Genomic DNA, 14537 nt, shown 5'->3' with positions numbered 1-14537 from the left:
TGTCTGAACGTTAACTTTTGCTGTTATGCTAATGACTACTGATACATAATAAAATGAAGCCACCTCCCGCTCAGACTGTCACCGTTGCATTGTGGGAAATGTAGTATTGGCCTGTGTAAAACATCTGCGGCCTGTGGGCCGGTTCTAATAATAAATCAATATCATCCCGGGGGCCATAGAAAACCCTCGACCTTGACTCTGACATATGAGCTTTAAATGATTTCTTTTGACTCCCATTTATTTGGCTGTTTGGATATCATCTTTGCTAGTGTGTGTGTGCGCACGCTCTATGGAACTGGCATAAAGGATGTTAAAATTAGTCTAAATTGCTAAATTGCGGCTGTTTTCAGTAGCAATAGAGCCAGAGTGCGCCTGCTCCATATGAACCCCCCCAGGCCGTGCTTTCCTCCTGGCTGAGCCATAATCAGCTCTGGATGGACTGGTTCACGCTTGGACTGAGTCAAGATTTGATAGCTTGACTGATTCTTACAGTTTTAGATCAAACCCCCATCTGCTGATTCCAGGAGATCTTTAAAGGATCTCAGAGCTTCAGATTTATGAAGCCTGCTCAGCCCCCGGCAGCGCTGATGAAACCATTTCATTCCTTCAAAAAAGCAGGACATGAAGCTCCAGAAAAGGTTTTTGGATCAAGTTTCCAACAGAACGAGGACGTGGGTAAAAGCGCCACTTTAAAGCCTCCAGGCCTCAGAAAACATCCACCTTTAGGATGCCTGACTTTAGAGGATCATCGCTTCGCTCCGAGCACAAGAACAAACATTTTTAACCTCAGTCCAAGAACATCTGACCTGAAATGATCAAAACCCTTCAGCGTAAAAAGATGGTGGAGAGAAAGCTGCTGGGAGGTTCTCAGAAGAGAAGTGGCATTAAAGCCAGCTGGAAGAGTCCAGCCTGCTTCCTGCTCCTCCAAACAGGCGTCTCCACACCAACACTGAGGAAAATGGGCTTCTGTTCTTCCTTCTTCTCTTCTGACTATTGTGTGTTTGATGGTGTCCGAAAAGCGTCTTTATTTTAAAGTGAACAAGAACAGTTCGGTCCGCGTTCACAGAGAGGCGGAGAGACCTCGAGAGAGTCCAAAACAAGTCCGCGAGGAAAACTCTCAAAAATAGTCAAGCCACAGAAGTCAGGGTTTGGTGATGAGGACGAAAACACTCCGCCGCTGGCAGGCGGGAGTTCTGTCCTTAAATCTAACGGGAGATTGAAGAGAGACCGCAGGTGCGTGTGTCTGCGGGGCCAGCTGTGGCTGATGAGCGGCTCCTCCACGCCCCCTGCAGGTAGACACCAGCAACAACGTTCCCAGAAACTGGGAACCCAACAAACGAGTTTTTCAAAGTATTCCTTTCAGACTAAGCAGGAAGACTGAAGACCGACAAGGTGAGTAAACGAAGAGCATTATAGAAAAGAACTGACAGTTGTGTTTGGAGATAAAATCAAGATTTGATTCAACTAGACTTCATATTTAGTTTTAGCACAAAACATCATTATGCATTATAAATGAAGAGGGCTTATTTAACATTCTTATAGTCTGGCTTTAGTTATAGTTGAATAGTCTTTCTAAGTGAAGTTTAGTTTATGTTTCTGCTCTTTGCTACTGATCCTAAAAGAACTTTAAACCCTCCCAGAATGCTTTAATGGTAGTAATATATACGCCATAAAGCTGTTGATTAGGTTTTAAAAGTGAAAGTATTCTGTTCAGACAAAGCAGGAAGAGCGACATTTTGTGACAGGTGAAAAGCTCATAAAGTTATTAGAGTTGTTCAACAGTCCAGGTTACAGCTGGATATTTTGGTATTATTTAAGACAATAAACTTTAAAAATAATTAAATAAATCAACACAGGATCACAGGACACCAACAGGATTTTGGGTGAATGTTGCACGTTTTCTCCCAGTGGTTTATTGTTCTATGTTGTGGAACCACTGTGAAAGAAATGCAGGAGTGGGTGTCATTTCTTTCATCTATTTTAAATAGAGCAGTGATCTTTGAGGACTTGGATCATAGAAATAATTGAAGAGGGGAACAAAGGAGGGAAGTTAAAAAGTCCTGACTAGCATGTTTATGTAGCACCAGATAATTTAGTGGCTGAGCTGAAGACAGTCCTTTCACCATGTTGGCCTGTGGAAAACCAGTGTTGTCGGCCCGATGGACCAGCGTCCCCGTCGTTGCCGGACCACCGTTGGCCACCAGTTGGGTTTTGGGATCAAAGTGGGGGCGTTTCCTGTATCCGGTTCTCCTCACGGATCCATGACTACAACATGTTGCTGCAAGTGCAGAGACGTTTGCTCTGGAAAGAACTTTAGAGCACATTCAGTGCTGCAGGATGAGGGGCTGGAAAAGGTGCCAGTTCTTTTCTCACTGCAGGGAACAGTTAAAAAAAGCAGCTTAAACTATGAAAACATGAAAATGATACAGAGACATCATTGATTTATTGATTCAGTTGTTATCCAGAATGGATTAGAAATGTTCCTGTTTAATAAAAATGCAGTGAATTGGGATTATTTAACTCCAACCTCTACAGATTATTTGCCTTCATCACAGTCTCATCACTATTTCTGATGTTTCCTCAGGATGGACGAGGACAGAGCAGAGTCCACAGTGCCCAGCTGTGTGTCCCTGAAGAGTGACCGGTCCAAAGGTGGACTAATAGACTTCAGAAGTTCAGAGAAAATGTAAGAAAACTAAAGCGTGATGATGTGTTTGTGTGGCACCCTTTAAAGTTCGGTATTGGACCTCAAGGCTCACCTTTAAAGTAAGGTTTTCTGAACCACATAACTCTGCCTTAGAACATTTCACAACCATACAAAACATCATTTTGTAGGTATTAGCCTCCACTATCGTGAAAAATTAATTTAATGAAACAGTGCACCAACATGTCAGGCGTTCGCTCCCATTAAGTCCCATGTTAATTTTAGTGTGGTAAATCTTTTAAAACTGAAAATTGCTTGTGTTTTTAACTGGTCATTTCTCCTACATGGGTTAACATCATCTCACAAAAATTCCTAGGCATATATTTTAAAGTTTCCCAACAATATCCATCATTGCAGAGTGCTCCAGCTCTCCATTTAGATATGGATGTCTCCCGCCTCCCCAGGGACATGGTCAAAGCTCTCCCGGAGGTGTGAGTTGAAGCTCCTTCTGACAGGGGACTCTGCCAGCGTTCCCAGCAGACCCTCACAACACGTTTGGGTCTGCCGGGTCTGTCCGACATCCTTCCCCACAATCGGAGCCAACTCCCCACCAGGTGGTGATCAGTTGACAGCTCCGCCCCTCTCTTCACCCGAGTGTCCAGAACATGCGGCTGCAAATCCGATGACGCGACCATAAGGTCGATCATCGATCTGCAGCCTCAGGCGTTCTGGTGCCAAGTGCACATGTGGACGCCTTTATGCCTGAACAAGGTGTTTGTTATGGACAATCTGAGACGAGCACAGAAGTCCAATACCCTCCTGGGCTACCACCTTATCGTGGTTGAGGGGTTTGACTGTCCCAATGATCCTAGGAGCTCCGTTGTCTGGGGCTTTATGCCCCTGGTAGGGCCACCCATGGCAAACAGGTCCTAGGTGAGGGACCAGACAAAGCGTAGTCCAGGACCCCCAATGATGAAAAAGATACTTGGTGCCAAGTTTCCCTTGCCCGGATGCGGGTCACCGGGGCCCCCTCCTGGAGCCAGGCCTGGGGGAGTGGCATGTTGGCGAGCGCCTGGTGGCCGGACCTCTGCCCATGGAGTCCGGCCGGGCGCAGCCTGAAGAGGCAACAGGGGACCCCCTTCCCGTGGGCTCACCACCTGCAGGAGGGGCCAGGGGGGGTCGGGTGCATTGTGTGTTGGGTAGAGGCCGAAGGCAGGGACCTTGGCGGTCTGATCCCCGGCTGCATAAACTGGCTCTAGGGACATGGAATGTCACCTCTCTGGTGGGAAAGGAGCCTGAGCTGGTGCGCGAGGTTGAGAAGTTCCGACTAGATATAGTTGGCCTCACCTCGACGCACAGCAAGGGCTCTGGAACCAGTCTACTCGAGAGGGGTTGGACTCTCTACCACTCTGGAGTTGCCGATGGTGAGAGGCGACGGGCAGGGGTGGCAATTCTGGTTGCTCCCCGGCTCAGTGCCGGGATATTGGAGTTTACCCCGGTGGATGAGAGGGTAGCCTCCCTTCGCCTTCGGGTGGGGGGACGGATCCTGTGGCCCAAACAGCAGTTCAGCGTATCCACCCTTTTTGGAGTCCTTAAAGGGAGTGCTGGAGAGTGCTCCTCCTGGGGGCTCCCTCGTCCTCCTGGGTGACTTCAATGCTCACGTCGGCAGCGACAGTGAGACCTGGAGAGGTGTGATTGGGAGGAACGGTCCCCCTGATCTAAAATGTTCCTGTTTGATAAAAATGCAGTGAATTGGGATTATTGAACTCCAACCTCTACAGATTATTTACCTTCATCACAGTCTCATCACTATTTCTGATGTTTCCTCAGGATGGACGAGGACAGAGCAGAGTCCACAGTGCCCAGCTGTGTGTCCCTGAAGAGTGACCAGTCCAAACGGGAAATAGTAACCTTCAGAAGTTCAGAGGAAATGTAAGAAAACTAAAGCGTGATGATGTGTTTGTGTGACACCCTTTAAACTTCGGTATCAGACCTCAAGGCTCACCTTTAAAGTAAGGTTTTCTGAACCACACAACTCTGCCTTAGAACATTTCACAACCGTACAAAACATCATTTTGTAGGTATTAGCCTCCACTATCGTGAAAAATGAAATTCATCAGCTCTTTAAAATGAAACGGTGCACAGTCCTTTCACCATGTTGGCCTGTGGAAAACCAGTGTTGTCGGCCCGATGGACCAGCGTCCCCGTCGTTGCCGGACCATCGTTGGCCACCAGTTGGGTTTTGGGATCAAAGTGGGGGCGTTTCCTGTATCCGGTTCTCCTCACGGATCCATGACTACAACATGTTGCTGCAAGTGCAGAGACGTTTGCTCTGGAAAGAACTTTAGAGCACATTCAGTGCTGCAGGATGAGGGGCTGGAAAAGGTGCCAGTTCTTTTCTCACTGCAGGGAACAGTTAAAAAAGCAGCTTAAACTCTGAAAACATGAAAATGATACAGAGACATCATTGATTGATTCAGATTGTTGTTATCCAGAATGGATTAGAAATGTTCCTGTTTGATAAAAATGCAGTGAATTGGGATTATTTAACTACAACCTTTACAGATTATTTACCTTCATCACAGTCTCATCACTATTTCTGATGTTTCCTCAGCATGGACGAGGACAGAGCAGAGTCCACAGTGTCCAGCTGTGTGTCCCTGAAGAGTGACCAGTCCAAACGGGAAATAGTAACCTTCAGAAGTTCAGAGGAAATGTAAGAAAACTAAAGCGTGATGATGTGTTTGTGTGACACCCTTTAAACTTCGGTATCAGACCTCAAGGCTCACCTTTAAAGTAAGGTTTTCTGAACCACATAACTCTGCCTTAGAACATTTCACACCGTACAAAACATCATTTTGTGGGTATTAGCCTCCACTATCGTGAAAAATGAAATTCATCAGGTCCTTAAAATGAAACGGTGCACCAACATGTCAGGTGTTCGCTCCCATTAACTCCCATGTTAATTTTAGTGTGGTAAATCTTTTAAAACTGAAAATTGCTTGTGTTTTTAACTGGTCATTTCTCCTACATGGGTTAACATCATCTCACAAAAATTCCTAGGCATATATTTTAAAGTTTCCCAACAATATCCATCATTGCAGAGTGCTCCAGCTCTCCATTTAGATACGGATGGGTAAGACATGGCAGGTCTGTGCAGCTTGTTCTGCCACACTGTTCCACCACATGTCATGAAAATTCATTAAAAAGTCTCAAGGCTCCTGGTTCTAATAAACCCATAGACAACAATATCAGTCATTTCTAAATGGTTGAAATAAGCTTTTGAATACGCGTGACCTCTGTGCTATTTAATGATCAGTTTCAGAGACCAGATGACTGTTTGGAGCATAAATGGAGAACTTTTGTTCTATTCTATGAGTTTATATTCCTGATTTGGCACTTTTATTTCTAACATAAATTCACAATGAAGAAAAGCCACTAAACACTTAGATCAAATACACTTTTCATTTAATGATCAGTTTCAGAGACCAGATGACTGTATTTGGAGCATAAATGGAGAACTTTTGTTCTATTCTATGAGTTTATATTCCTGATTTGGCACTTTTATTTCTAACATAAATTCACAATGAAGAAAAGCCACTAAACACTTAGATCAAATACACTTTTCTCCAACTAAACGAGCTTGTTAGAACGTAAATAACTTTATATTTTTTGCTCAGTGTTCATTCAATCTTCAACTGTCAGAGCAAACTGAAAGTAGAAGTGAACGCAGCCTTTCTTAGGCGTTGCTAACGCCCAGTAGACATGTATAACCACTATTCCCATTTTTGACAGGTGTCAGAAACGGTCTGCTTCCATTGGAGATTCCTCCTGTCCCGAGGGTGAAAAGAAACGGAGAACTGAACTGCAGACCGCCGACCTGAACAACAGCGTCTCACGTAAGCTCCTACATTTGTATTTATAAGATACCTTTGGGTCGGAATAAAGGAACAACTTGTGTATTTACAATGTGCAAGAGAAGATCCAGAGAGCTCTTGTTTGGTTCCACTGGAACCCCTGGACCCTCTGAAGACCTTCCTAAATGCTTAGACAGTATTTAGCAACATTTAGTCATTTAGTTCTGGAAAGTGTTAAAGAGCTGAAGGCAGGTGACCTTTACAGGACAATGGGTCTGCTGAGTATGATGTGTTTGGAGAAGGTTTGATGTGTTTTTCTAAATATCATCCAGCTTTTACCAGCTGTTTAGTCCAAGCAAACTCTTGGAAGATATGGAAATGGTTGTTATAGACTAAATTACATTGAAACCCAATGAAATAAAAGAATAGGTGTACATAAGAAGACATAACATTTCAAACTGACAGTGAGATGGGTCATTACCCGACTGTTGCTTCGATCATTCAAACATGACAGAATATTTTCCAGTTGAGGACATCTGTGTTACTGCTGTAGATGACAATTGTAAAAGGATTTAAAAGATTGTTTGTTTTAGAGGGTGGTGAACTGCAGGAGGTGATAGAAGGTCATAAGATGAGTCTGAAGAGAAGATGTGAACATGTGACTGAAGGAACTAATGAAGCAGGAAGTGGAACCCTGCTGAACACGATCTACACTGAGCTCTACATCACTGAGGGACAAAGTGAGGAGGTGGACACACAACATGAGGTGAGACAGCTTGAGAGAACCTCCAAGAAGAACATCCAGGACACTCCAATCAAGTGCCAGGACATCTTCAAAGTCTTATCTGAGCAACAGAGACACATCAGAGTGGTTCTGACCAACGGTGTCGCCGGCGTTGGAAAAACCTTCTCAGTGCAGAAGTTCAGTCTGGACTGGGCAGAAGGTTTGGAGAACCAAGACATCAGTCTGGTGCTTCCGCTCTCATGCAGGGAGCTGAACTTGATCAGAGATGAGCAGCACAGTCTTCTCTCACTGCTTCATGTTTTCCATCCAACATTACAGAAGATCAGAGCAGAAGATCTGACTGTCTGGAAACTTCTGTTCATCTTTGATGGCCTGGATGAAAGCAGATTTTCACTGGGTTTCAACAAGCATCAGCTCATCTCTGATGTCACACAAGTATCGTCCGTTGGCGTGCTCCTGGTGAACCTCATCCAGGGGAACCTGCTTCCCTCAGCTCTCATCTGGATCACCTCCAGACCTGCAGCAGCCTATCAGATTCCTCCCTCGTGTGTTGACAGGATCACAGAAGTACGAGGCTTCACTGACTCCCAGAAGGAGGAGTACTTCAGGAGGAGGTTCAGTGATGAAGATCTGTCCAAGAGAATCATCTCACACATCAAGGCCTCCAGGAGCCTCCACATCATGTGTCTGATCCCAGTTTTCTGCTGGATCGCTGCTATAGTTCTGGAGGACATGATGACCAGAGACCAGAGAGGAGAGCTGCCCAAAACCCTGACTGACCTCTACTCACACTTCCTGAGGGTTCAGATAAAGAGGAAGAAGCAGAAGTATGGAGGAAAGCAGAGACCAGAGGAACTGACTGAGGCTGATAAAGAACTCCTTCTGAAGTTGGGTCGGCTGGCGTTTGAACATCTGGAGAAAGGAAACATCATGTTCTACTCAGAAGACCTGGAGCGATGTGGACTGGACGTCTCCGAGGTGTCGGTGTACTCAGGAGTTTTTACAGAGATCTTCAAGAGAGAGAGTGTGATCTTCCAGAAATCAGTCTACTGCTTTGTTCATCTGAGCATTCAGGAGTTTCTGGCTGCCGTCTACATGTTCCACCGTTACACCAGGAAAGACACAGTGGTTATAAATCAGTTCCTAAAATATTCTAAACCAAACCGCTTTTCCGGGTTTGCTGGGTTGTTTGCAAAAAACAATCCAGTCACATCTCTTGATGACTTCCTCAGGAGAGCACTAATGAAATCTCTCAAAAGTGGAAATGGCCACGTGGACTTGTTTGTTCGCTTCCTTCATGGTCTCTCTCTGGAGTCCAATCAGAGGATCTTGAGTGGACTGTTGGATCAGAGGGACAGCCACCCAGAAACCATCCAGAAGATCCTCAACAACCTGAAGAAGGTGAACAGTGGTAAAATCTCCCCAGACAGAAGCATCAACATCTTCCACTGTCTGATGGAGATGAAGGATCAGTCAGTCCATCAGGAGATCCAAGAGTTCCTGAAGTCAGGGGAGATATCAAAGAGGGAACTGTCAGTGATCCACTGTTCAGCTCTGGCCTACCTGCTGCAGATGTCAGAGGAGGTTCTGGATGAGCTGAACCTGCTGCAGTACAAGACCTCAGATGAGGGACGATGTCGCCTGATTCCAGCTGTGAGGAACTGCAGGAAGGTCGTGTAAGTAAAGATTTCTGGGGCCGGACATCGGCGTTTAAATCAAGCGAGTGGATCATGTCAGGTAGCAATACCCCCTCCAGTGGTCATTCCTTCAATTCTTTATCTCCATTGCAGCGTCCATAAATTAAAAAAAACAACAATTCATCCAGAAATGTTCAACACTGGCTGGATATAAGTTCAAAGGTCAATCCAGACAAACCAACATAAGGCAGGAATAATAGGAGCCACAAGTTAACTGACTATCATGAAATTACTGTCATGTCATTAAATAACTTTTGTTTGTTTGTATACACTCTCACTCACTCATTTTCTACCGCTTGTTCCTCCACTGAGGGTCGCGGGGGGGCTGGAGCCTATCCCAGCTCAATGGGCGGAGGCAGGGTACACCCTGGATTGGTCGCCAGTCAATCGCAGGGCTAACACATACAGACACACAACCATTCACTCTCACACTCACACCTATGGGCAATTTAGAGTTTTCCAATACATCGTATTCAAACGACAGAAAAACACATTTTAACTCATGACACGTGACTATTTTGCTTCATTTGTTCAACGTAAAAACAGCCGGCCTCGTTGGTTTAAATGGGTGTTTTAGGTCTTTGTGGCGGTTCCGTTTGGAGCCTTTATGTGACCCACAAAGTTGTTTGAGCCTTTCCACACCCGTTAGGGGGCAACTTCATCACTAGCAACAAAAGGTGCAGTGAAAATGATTTGAAGGGAAACAGGCAGATATAACAGAAGCTGAGGGCAATCGATGCAACCAGAGACTCTGATGTCATCAATCGGATCGCTGAATTAAGACTTGACGCACCATCGTACAAATTGGATGAAATGCAAAATATCCAAAGAGCCGATAGACAGATAAAAAGATGCACGTTTCTTTAAACCATTTGCTATAATCATTTTAAATATTGAGTAATTATGAGCTGTTCTAAAATAAGACAAATGTTGAGAATAATTCAGTTGCATTTCAGATCTGATGGTCGTTCAAACTGTTGCTCTACGGTGTTGAATTTAGCTTTTCCAGGAAATGAGCTACATTTGTGTTGAGGTAGATTCTCAGATAAGTTGATGAGAAATCCCAAAGTTTGACTCACTATTTTTGTTTCATACACAACAGACTGTCTGGTAGTGTTCTTTCAACGAGTCATTGGGAAGTTGTGGCCTCAGCAATGACGTCAAACCCTTCTCATCTACGGGAGCTGAGCTTAAGCTGGAACCAAAACCTGACAGATGCCGACGTAAAGTTACTGTCTTCTGCAATGATGCATCCAAACTGCAGACTGGAGACGCTCAGGTCAGGAGGCCTCTGTTGGTCTTTTCTAAATTTCTTTACATTTTCTGCTTTTCTCTTCATTTTCAGATTTAGAAATGTGTTTTTATTTGCCCCATTTATTCCTTTTCCAGGCTGTGGTGCTGCAGTTTATCAGAGATCAGCTGTGGCTCTCTGGCCTCGGCGCTGAGGTCCAATCCCTCCCATCTGAGGGTTCTGGAGCTGAGTCAGAACCAGCTGAAGGATCCAGGAGTGAAGCTGCTCTGTGGTTTTCTCCAGGATCCTCTCTGTGAGCTGGAGACGCTCAGGTCAGTCAGAGATGATCCAGTATTTTCCCAGGTGTAACTAGTTAGACAATAACTGTTTCCATGTTTGATCTTTGTTATAAACGTAGTGTTACAGTTCTCAGAAAAAAGACCACACAGGACAGATTTGCAGTATTAAATTGGTTGTGGAAATCTGTCCCATGTGAGGATGGTCATCAATGACTAGAAAGGAAGTATCAGTTGTAGATTTGTCTTGTTTTATTTTAGGCTGGCCACAAAACCGCCCAAACATTCAGACCAATCAAAAATGGTTCTTCCTGTCTTTTAAAGATCAGAAGGAAAACTAGAAAACCCCAAAAGAAAGCTGCTGCAGTGTGCCATGCCCCTTCTCTACTGAGAAAAGCCATCCCAAAAAAGAGAAAAGCCCAAGTGTGAAGTGAGCCCCCTGTTAAACCTTGGTACCGAAAGCCTGCAGTCATTCTCATCTTAGGTGGCTTCATTCCAGCCAGAAGCCCAAACCTGCCTCCCTCTTAAAGGGGCAGCAGGTCAGTCCAACCACAGAAACCTTCATGAAGATCTGAAGCTTTCAGCATCCACAATTGTAGCACCTCACTTCCATTGGAGTCCAAATCAGAAGTCAACAAGTTGATTCTCCACCGATTCTACACAATGCAACCATTTTAAAAAGGTTTCCATCCATAAGCTTTCACACATTTTTACATAAATCTGTTTGTTCATCACCTCCTTCTGTTGTAATGATCGTTAAAGAAAATGACCTTATTGGAGTTTTTCTCCTCACAAATATGACTTTCTATGAACGATGCAATAAATGCAGGTTGCAATCTAAGACAATATGGAAGTATGTGTATATAATAGTAGTGGAAGTAGCTCATAAAATAATACATTTGCTCTTCTCATCCAGTCTTTCTATGTTATTAAAGAAAAACCTGCTCTTAGTCAACAACATCTAAGACATCAGCCAAAAATCCTAATTTTATATAATCTAATATAAAACAGTAGAGAAGAGTCTTTCTGCAGAGACACTGGTGGCAGGAATGCAGAAGTATCACCTGCTCAACTTGGAAGGTGGAGCAGAAACCACCAGCTGAGAAGGTCCTCAGCCAGAGGAAGTGGTGGAGAACCATGAAACTTGCTAAGCTCCACCTCAGCTCCAGAGACGGGCTGAGCTGGAGCTGTGGCACCAGGTATCGCCCAGAAGAGCCTCCAACAAACGAGCTCTTCTCTTGGGAGGAGAGGGCTTTGAATCTCAGCTCAGTGTGCTTGTCTCTAGTAGGTGGCAGCTGCACCTTTTCCTGAGGTCCTTGTTGATGCCCTGAGGGGAATTGATGCTCCTGCAATGTTTTCTGGCAGCATTGAGCTTGCAGTGGGGCAATCAAACACACTGTGGGGGGGCTCTCTTTCCTTCTCTCATCTGGAGAACAAGTGACACCAGCTGCCAATCATTGTTGGAGAAATGTGCAGTCAGGGGAACGATGCGTCCAGACTATAGCCACCCTTCCAGCATCCAGCAGTGTCTAAAACCTTTGATTTGGTTTCACCAGAGAGTGTAGGGATTGCAGGGTCGCTGCAGCATCGCCCACAAGCTATCAGGAGTGGGTCGCTTTGTCCCAACTCCTGACAAGAGTTGAGTGCTATTGAGAAATGTGGTCTCACAAACCTGGAAGGTATTTTGACCTACACACACTTTACATACGGTGGAGATCTTGTCCAACCGCCCTGAAAGAACCCAAAATAGGAACATATGGCAGATAAGCCGGTGCAGGACCAGAGGTTTGTTGCTTGGAAGCTGTGTTTTGCTCTGGTACATGTTGATTTTTATTTGTCTTCTCTCAAAATAATTGTTATTTTAGTCTAAGTGACTGCAGGTTATCAGAGACCAGCTGTGATTCTGTGGCCTCAGCTCTGAAGTCCAACCTCTCCCATCTGAGGGTTCTGGACCTGAGCTTCAACACGTTGCAGGATTCAGGAGTGAAGCGGCTCTGTTCTGGACTGGAGAGTCCAAACTGTAAACTGGAGAGGCTCAGGTCAGTCTTCATTTTTCTACCTATATACCAGCTGCTAAGATGGTGAAGTGAGGCTGTTCTCAACACTGCTGTGATGCACCACATTAAAAAAATTCCTTGTAATATCGTGAATTCAGGTCTGACCCAACTAAGAACTAACGTAGGTTTAGTACTGACGCAGATAACATGCAGACCTGCACCGTATAACCTCATCCTGCATTTTTCAGGTTGATTTACTGCAGGTTATCAGAGATCAGCTGTGGCTCTCTGGCCTCAGCGCTGAGGTCCAATCCCTCCCATCTCAGAGAACTGGACCTGAGTCAGAACCAGCTGCAGGATTCAGGAGTGAAGCTGCTCTGTAGTTTTCTCCACTTTCCAAACTGCCGACTGGAAACTCTGAGGTAAACACCATTCTCAAAAATGTCCATTATTCCATCCGAGGGTCCTCACACTTTCTGAGTGTGTGTGTTGTGCCCAGTTCCTTCAGGAGGGAGGGCCACACGGGGACCACTTATTCATGATAAATTGATTTAAGGACCATGAAAAAGCCGACAGATGGTAACCAAAATTAGACAAAACTAGGTGAGGGTGCCTGGTAGACACCAGCCAACGAGGAGGGAGATGGTGAGGGAGACAGGAAGTCATCTAAGACAGGTTGTGCCTTTAAAGATGAGCCACAGGTGAGATGGATCTCCATGATGAGATGGGAGGGAAAGAGGTGGGAGAACCTGGGAAGAGTGAGGGCCAGAACAATATATATTCTCCTCTGGAACAGTGCAAACCTGAGAGGTTGGAATTGTGGTAATTACATATTACTATCATTTTTTAACCTGTAACTAAATTAAATATTTACAGATCATGCCTTTGATTAACCTTTCAGATTAATACTGGTTTCACTTATAACCTTATAAAAGTTTCCCTTCTTTATTTAGATTAATGCGCTGCAGCTTATCAGAGATCAGCTGTGACTCTCTGGCCTCGGCGCTGAGGTCCAATCCCTCCCATCTCAGAAAACTGGACCTGAGTCAGAACCAGCTGCAGGGTTCAGGAGTGAAGCTCCTGTCTGATCTCGTAGAGAATCCACACTATGGGCTGAAGACATTGAGACAGTAGCTGGTTGGAGCCAGTCAACTCCCGCTCATCTGCTGCATCACTCACTGACCACTGGTGAAGAGCATCTGTGGAAACATCTGCCATCTACTCCCTCCATAGATGAAAAATTCAGTTTTTAAAAAGCGCTGGTGGACTTTCAGGAGATCAGTCGATGGTCGACAAAGCAGAAGCAGCTTCGCCTTGAAGTTAAATTAGTTCCTGGTATCACACAATCCATCTTTATAAAGTTCTAAATGGCTCCTCGGCCACTCTTATAAGCATGAAAACATTCTCTTAATTGTCTCTTCAAATGTCTGTATTATACGTTACTATTTGACATCATGCCTTCAGAATCTTTAGGGTTTAGTATTTAGTGTCTCTGTGACATGGAGCATTGGAATATTTCAGCTGCAGCCAGCAAAAACCCATCAGAATGACGGCTATCGGTGGGAACCGCAGGTCATTTGACTTTAGTCAATCTGTTAAATGTTATAGGATTTATTGCAATCTAATAAAAACTATGAATAAATGTGGGAAATAGGAAATAAAAAGAAGCAAAATGACCAAATAAATCTCCCATGAATACTGTAAATTTAAAGATGAGAACCTGCTGCACTGTGCCGTGCCCCTTCTCTATTGAGAAAAGCCCAAGTGTGTCCTTCAGTCACCTCAGACATTCAGCCAGCTTTTAATACCTTTGTTCAAGCCCAGAACGCCCTGGATTATTCCCACTGAAGATGGAAAAGCAGGTGGAAAGCATGAGTTATTGTTAACTGTACTGGTGTATGACTATAGCGCATTACTGGACCACTATAAACTTGTTGTTTGTGGTTTTTCTTTCTTTGTGGAGATTAACACGTTAAAAATAAATTGCACTGGTTCAGCAGTTGATCTTGTGTTCTTATTTGAACATTTAATGGATTTAATGGTGATATTCTGGAGTCCACAATTTCAGGT

At 44.6% G+C, this 14537-nt stretch overlaps 1 protein-coding gene across 1 annotated transcript; it reads left to right on the top strand.

Annotated features, from left to right (window-relative positions):
• Positions 1-1199: 1199 nt before the first annotated feature.
• Positions 1200-14471, top strand: LOC130520380 (NACHT, LRR and PYD domains-containing protein 3-like). The gene is made up of 12 exons (XM_057024103.1): positions 1200-1392; positions 2585-2686; positions 4475-4576; positions 5259-5360; positions 6440-6543; positions 7095-8922; positions 10046-10222; positions 10333-10506; positions 12336-12509; positions 12716-12889; positions 13421-13953; positions 14133-14471. Exons 2-11 carry the CDS (start codon positions 2586-2588, stop codon positions 13599-13601), a joined length of 3117 nt encoding a protein of 1038 aa, XP_056880083.1. The 5' UTR covers positions 1200-1392; position 2585; the 3' UTR covers positions 13602-13953; positions 14133-14471.
• Positions 14472-14537: the final 66 nt, after the last annotated feature.

The sequence above is a fragment of the Takifugu flavidus genome, unplaced genomic scaffold, assembly GCF_003711565.1.
Source record: "Takifugu flavidus isolate HTHZ2018 unplaced genomic scaffold, ASM371156v2 ctg362, whole genome shotgun sequence".
Classification (NCBI taxonomy): domain Eukaryota; kingdom Metazoa; phylum Chordata; class Actinopteri; order Tetraodontiformes; family Tetraodontidae; genus Takifugu; species Takifugu flavidus.
Note: the sequence above shows the minus strand (reverse complement) of the source record. Positions and strands in the feature narration are given on the sequence as shown.

Coding starts and splice junctions, on each gene's coding strand:
- LOC130520380 (XM_057024103.1), top strand. CDS start 2,586: ATGGACGAGGACAGAGCAGAGTCCACAGTGCCCAGCTGTGTGTCCCTG. Junction 5,361..6,439: donor TTCAGAAGTTCAGAGGAAAT/GTAAGAAAACTA, acceptor CATTTTTGACAG/GTGTCAGAAACGGTCTGCTT. Junction 8,923..10,045: donor AGGAACTGCAGGAAGGTCGT/GTAAGTAAAGAT, acceptor CATACACAACAG/ACTGTCTGGTAGTGTTCTTT.